Consider the following 6,555-nt stretch of genomic DNA (forward strand, 5'->3'; position numbering starts at 1 on the left):
TTGATGGTATATCGTAACTCTTCCTCTCACTGCCATGGAGTTTTAAATAAAAAAAAATATTTAACATATTTCCTCTGGGTACCAAGCTTTGCTCAACTTCAAAAGATGAGGAAGTGCTAATTTTGACTATTGTTAGAAACAGACTAATAAAAGCACTAACAACTTGGAGCACTAACATTTCACCAAAGCTAATGCACTTTCTGAATTATTGGAAAAGAAGGATGAGATTTTGTTCTTAGAGGTCTTTAGTGAATTCGGAGGCTTACACTGAAAGGCTTCACATCCCATGGCCTGATTGTTCAGCACGGGGATGCTGAGAATGTCCTGAAAATCAACCCCCTTTGAAAGCTACCCAGCTGAGTAAACCATGGTGAGGAATTTGTCATAATCCTTTTCAAAATTTAGGCTACGATTCCTAACCGTATGTCCAGGTCATCTAGCAATATGATCCTGCAATCCTGACAGGCTACTGAAGCTGAGGACGCTTGGCGCGGTCTCAGCAGCACTCAGCACTCCGCGTGATCAAACCAGACAGCTAATACAGTTCAGGCTAATGCGCTGTATGAACATGCAAACAAAACAGGCTGAGGCAGAGCTATTTTAAGACTCTTACTTAGAAAACCCATAAAACATCAACAAGAGGCTTGACAAATGACGTGTATTTTATGAATGTGAACGGGTCAGAAAGAACACAGAACAAAGACAGGGACTGGAGTTTCACATGGGTAATGTTGCAGAAGGCAGGGTAGGGAGGGAAGACTATTTTGAAAAGCTATTTTAAGTTTGAGTATAGGAGAAGAGCACAGAGTTACAGAGTGGAGGAAACTGCACAGTGCTTTGAAAGGGAAGCCTTTGAAGTTTATACTTGAAAAGAGAATGCTCTGTATATATGGTGATGAAGGTGTAACAGGCAGTTTGGAAAAGATGGGTAGTCCACTTCTGGTCAGATTGAACTGGCAGAGCAGCAAAACATGTACAATGAAACAACAAAGGCAGAAGTTGGAAAAAGGACTAAAAAGAGAACAAGACTGAGATGCAGGTAGTTTTAAAAGATAACCGAACAGACACATAACATGACAACATGCAAACAGTGGCATCCTTGATGTGAAATCATGAATGCACCGCGTGATTTTCATGCAAGTAGCTAATGAATTTTAAGTGGAGTTTCTCAAAATAACACAAGACATAATTACGAGAGAAGAGAGATGGAGAAGAAAAGTCAAGAAATGAGTTTTTGAGGGCCAGGCAATCAGCAATGAGATACACCACCTGATATTTAAAGGATGGAGAAATAGGAAAAATTCATGCAAACAGCACACACAAAGCACATTTACACATCTGACAGAGGGGATAAAGCACACATATGACTAGAGCACAGCTAGATATCTCCTGATAGAGTATTTTTTAGACTAGAATCATAAAATACGGTGGAACAAACTGGGAGATAAGTGACCAGCTGACGTATTAAGTATGTTTGGTGAACAGAGATGGGATGACTGCATTATTCTACAGTGGAATAAAGAAGGGCAGACAATATATTTGTGGGCAATGGAAGGGATAAGAACATGTCTGTACTGGAAACTGAAGTGTACAATGAGAAATAAAACATACACTGAAAGACAAGGTATGAGAAGACACACATGAGTAAAGAATATGTGAATGGAAGAAAAGCAGACCACTGATCAATAACTTGGTTAGTATAGAACCATCTGAATGTACACAGACAAAAGATATAGTGCAGAACTATGTAATTTCAGGCAGAAGCGCAATTAGTAGCTATAACAAAGGCATATATTGAGGGTGGGAGTAAGTAGTTACAAACAAATATTACAGATTTATGTTAAGAACAGGGGCAGGAGGAGGAGAAGGCATAGTTTATGCCAGCTGACTTATTATGGTAGATGTGAATGCCTTGGGATAGTGAAAGGAAAGAAAAGGTTAACAGAGAGAGCTGGAGACAAGGTAGGCATACAGTACTAGAAAAAAGACAGAGCAACAGCATATATGTTTTTAATTTAAAGACGTGCCCTCATCTCCTACTTGTATCAAGCATTACACAGAAGAATGATGACACAGTGGCAGAGAGGCTGCCAAGCCTTACTGCCTGCTCTACATCTAAGTGAACGTATAGAAGGGATGGAATGAGAAGATTTGTATGTACATGTGAAGTCGCAAAGGCACGCAAAAAGCTGTGGCAGCAGCACATACAGACGTGTGCGCGCTGGGATACATACAAAGGAACGATGGCGATAAGAGTGTGTACATACGCCAAAGCAAAGAAGATAGCGAAATGCCTATGTATACATGTAGGCAGGTGTGCAATTAGAACAGCTGGGCCGGGAAGCTCGCAGGCAGCAGGCGAAGCAGCGGGGACGCGGGGCTTGCACGGAGCTGGTGCCAAAACCTCCCGGGAGCCGGCCCGGGCGGGAGGCATCTGCACATACAGGAGGGAGCCACAGCAGGAAGGCGTCTGTGTGCGGCAGCAAAAAAATGGCAGACAGCCCGCCCGCAGGCGGCGGGAGCACTCGAGAGGCGATGCAGGAGCGCGCAGGGACAGGCGGGGCGGCCGCACCGGACCCCGGCGGGCCGCTCGGGGAGGCGGGACCCCACCGCGGCCGAGGGTCACCCCGGGCCCGCTCCACTCACCCTTCGCTGGGGGTCTCCTCCTCGGCCATGGCGGCGGCGGCGGCGCGGCGGCCGGCAGCTGGCAGCGGCAGGGTGGCGGCGGCCGGCAGCACGCAGAAGGACAGCGCGACGGCGGCGGCACCGGCCATCACGGGCTCGCTCCTCCCTCGCGCCTGCCCGCCCGTCGCCTGCGTCACGCCGGCGGCGGCCGCCCACGCCACAGAGCGGAGCGGGCGGTGCCAACCGCCGCCTGCGCGCCGCCGAGCGGCCGTTGGCGGCGTGCGGGGCCGAGGGGACGGCGTAACGCACGGCGTAACAGCCGGCGGGAGCGAGCCCCGGTGGCGTCGGAGAGGTGTCAAAGCCCGCGTGCCGGCAGGCAGGTGACAGGTGAAGCGGGAGAGGCGGCAGGAGCCCAACATGGCTGCGGCGGTCCGCGAGCAGGGCCCGCTGAGGTGGAGGCGGCGGCAGGCAGGCAGCACCGGGTGTTCGGGGTGGGAGTTCGTGTTTGTTTCACACCTAAGAAGCAAATTAGGGGCTCTGGGCGCAACGTAAATATTACCTGTCCCTAAGGTGATTACGAGTGGAACGCTTATTGCGATTTTAATTTTCGAGTGTTTTGAAAGGCCCAAGCGCAGCCGTGCCCGTGGGGAGGAGAGTGCTGGGGGAAAGGGACGTGCGTGTTTTGGGCGGTATTTGGCCTCACGACATAGGGTGCGTTGTTATTCAGCCGCGTAAGGGCTGCCTTCGTATTGAACGATCAACAAACTTTATTTGAAATACATCAGCAAGGTGCAACGAGTGGGAGGAGTGGCGAGGTGCTTCCAAGCCTGGCATTTCTTCTGAATTTTGCCACTGAGCTGAAGCGCTTTAGAAAAACAGATGTAAGATGGATTACTGGGTTTTTTTGGTTTCTGAAATCCTTTGATTTCAGAAAAGGCATAAGATTAATTTGGTAATAGCTGAAATTATTCTCAGCTAAAACCATTCTGCAATTTTAACAACAGAGATTGTTGAGATTACACAATCTCAGCTAAAGTTTGGTTGGCCGTGTCACAGTGGTTTGGCAATCTGATGTTTTTCTCTGGAGGGTGTATTTATTTATTATTATTGCTCTGAAAGATTTCATTTACCAAAACTGTGAATATTGATGAGTGCATAAGGATATGATCATCGGCAAATATTCGCAATGATGCTCTCTACAACTTGCAAACAGCCTGAAACAATAGCTCTGAATGCTATGATTTTTTTTCTTCTTAATTTCAATGGAATAGTAAGTTTAAAACCTCATAAGCAAGATATACGTCCTACTCATGGAACATGCAAGTGTTCAGACACAATTACCTTTGCAATTTTAATTCAGTGGTGCTCACACAAGCACTAATTGGTTACACTTGTTTAAGAATGCAAATGTACAAGTAGCCCGCTCCCACTTAGGAGCCCTTCTTTCTCTTACTGAGAAAGGACTCTGTCTCCTTGGAGCCGATTGATTACGTGGATAAATTAGCTGTATTTCTGTGCATGACTGTGATGATGCTGGTAGAAGAGGGTTGTGCATCAGTTGGCTGATGTTGCGATGTAAATGAATGAAGGACAGCTGTGTTGTAATGAGAAGGAAATAGTTCAGATGAGTTTTTCCATTTTTGTATTTCAGAGACATTTCTGGACACTGAAAATGTCTCTGACTCTAAGGGAATTGTCCCTGCCACTGTTTAATCTCTCACTTCTCTATGTTGACTTTTAGTGGGACTTGTATCTGACCCTCTTCATTAAATTAGTTTAATGTCATTCTCTCTCATTGTTGCTATTATAAGCCAGAATTTTATTTTCAGATCCCGTCATCTAACATAGATAAGGTTAAAATAGAAAGACTTTCCTCTCTCACAGCGATAAAATAAAATTTAAGAAAAACAACAGATGTCTGCTTGCTTTGTTGTTACCCTTTGTTATATTTTTTTTTTCAAACATCTTTTCCTTCTAGCATCAGAAAGAAAACAGCAAGTTCCCTTTGCTGGGAGAAGAAAAGCAATCCAGCTGACCTCACAAATCCCCCTTGTCCTGGACTGAGATAAAAAAATAATAAATCGATCTCCATGCTAGAGAAATACTCCAAATGACATTACAGAAGTTTGAGTGTCAAAGCCGTCTTGCTTACTCTGGATTTCACATAATGACTTTGAGACTATCTACGTTAGAGGCCAGTTCACAGTCACTGTCATTGTGCTTAGCTGTTTAACATTTGGGGTTGTACTATTGTCTATGTCAATATCCTTCAAATACACAGAATTTCTACATTATATGTACTATGCTTGTGATCCTACTTTCAGTCCAACAGAAGTAGCTACTTGTCAGCTAGAGCTTGTGACTTAATAAAGCACAAAAAGAGAGCAATAGTGTTTATCACACACATTTTTTATAATAACCCACTTCATAAGCTGCTTCTCCGAACTGCGTCACAAATAGCTTGCTAAAATCAGACTGAGCAAAAACTGTAAAGAAGGTTGACCCGGCCAAGTATGTACAGACTGAGGGAAAAAGGTTGTTTATGTGTGTTATTTATATGAAAGTGATGAAAATGGCAGCATCATATACTATGCCTATTCTGATTTGGTAGCAACCACTAAGATGGCACTCCAGCTCATGAGCAAAGGGGCTCACAGCAGTGGCTTCCTTGTGGGATTTTAGCAAGCAAGTAGTAGCTGACTGCCATGCAGCCTCTGCAGGCCCTTTGTTTCTTGGTCCCACAGATCTTCCTCCTCTGAGTGCTTACTCCACGTGTTCTCCATCTTTTAGTTCAGGCATAACTTCCAGCTGAAAATTTGAGCCTTGCATCCCCAGTAGCCCAGGCTGAAAAGGAGAGACACCTTATATTGATGTTTTGCAGGGACTTGGGATAATAAGGAAAACGCAAAATAAAACTGATTGGTTTTTTGCAAATGAACCTGTTTGTGATGGCAAGAGGACCTTGAAGCCATCATAGGATGTCCCTGGGAGTTCCTATGCGTGCCTTGTTGTCACTGGAGGACTTAGGTTATCTGCCATGCTTCTTCATGAGACAAGTCTGATGTTTGTCAACTGCCTCAGGGACTGGAGCTGCAGGTGTTGGAGCTAGCTGGGGCTAAGCCTGAGCGGAAGCCTGAATAGGGCTGGAGATTTAGGCAGCTTTCAGGATGTGTAAATGAGGAAGTCTGCCCAGAGTCCTGTTGTCTGTGTTTCCCTGGGAAGAGCTCTTGGTGTTGCTAAGGTGGGGGAGCAATCCAGACATCAGTTGAGCCTCTGCTGCCTGGTTCTGGACCTCAGGCAGTCTGGCAGCTGGATGTTTCAGCCTTGGATAAGTCAGTGAAGAAAGGAAAACCATGTCAATTAGAGTCTGGAGATTCATATTATTGGGCACTCTTCAGCCCCAGTGGTCTGCAAGGGCACTGCAGCCCACAGGCAGCTTGTTCAACTTTTTATCTGTCTTACTGCTTTATAGACTCTGTCACAGTGCTCCCCTGCAAACTGGAGAGGCAGTTTGATACCAACAGCGGGATGCTTGTTACGTTCCTAGTGTAACTGCTCCATGTTATACTGTTTCCTAGACGTATCTGGGTGTGGGAAAATAATTTAAAATCAGTGTAGGTACATCAGGGAAGTGTTCAGCTGCTTGGAGGTCCTCCTTCACAATAATTTTGCCAGCATCTTCCAACTAACATGTCTCTGCCTCTGGTGAGCATAAGGAGGCTATTTCTACAGATACCCAAAGTCCTGGAAGCTGTGAGGGATGTTGGTGACATGGGAGACCTTCCTTGAAGCACGGCTAGTGATTTGCTATGGTCCTCATGCCAGAGGGTTCCCCTGCATAGGGAAACAATCTGTCTCAGCCTCTTGTCCTTTCACGTTCTTGCTGTGCAGGAGGGCAAGCTTTCTTGTGCCCCTTCCAAGACTCATGTC

The 6,555-nt window shown here is 45.8% G+C and overlaps 1 protein-coding gene across 1 annotated transcript in view; it reads right to left on the bottom strand.

Moving 5' to 3' along the window:
• The window catches only part of ABHD5 (abhydrolase domain containing 5, lysophosphatidic acid acyltransferase), a 31,376-nt gene extending 26,869 nt beyond the window's left edge, over positions 1–4,507 (bottom strand). Inside the window, exon 1 of the mRNA XM_074575124.1 lies at positions 2,647–4,507. Coding sequence (XP_074431225.1) covers positions 2,647–3,044 — 398 coding nt within the window. The 5' untranslated portion in view covers positions 3,045–4,507. The remainder of the gene's footprint in view (positions 1–2,646) is intronic.
• Positions 4,508–6,555: the final 2,048 nt, after the last annotated feature.

This window comes from Larus michahellis, chromosome 2, assembly GCF_964199755.1.
Source record: "Larus michahellis chromosome 2, bLarMic1.1, whole genome shotgun sequence".
In the NCBI taxonomy this organism is placed as follows: domain Eukaryota; kingdom Metazoa; phylum Chordata; class Aves; order Charadriiformes; family Laridae; genus Larus; species Larus michahellis.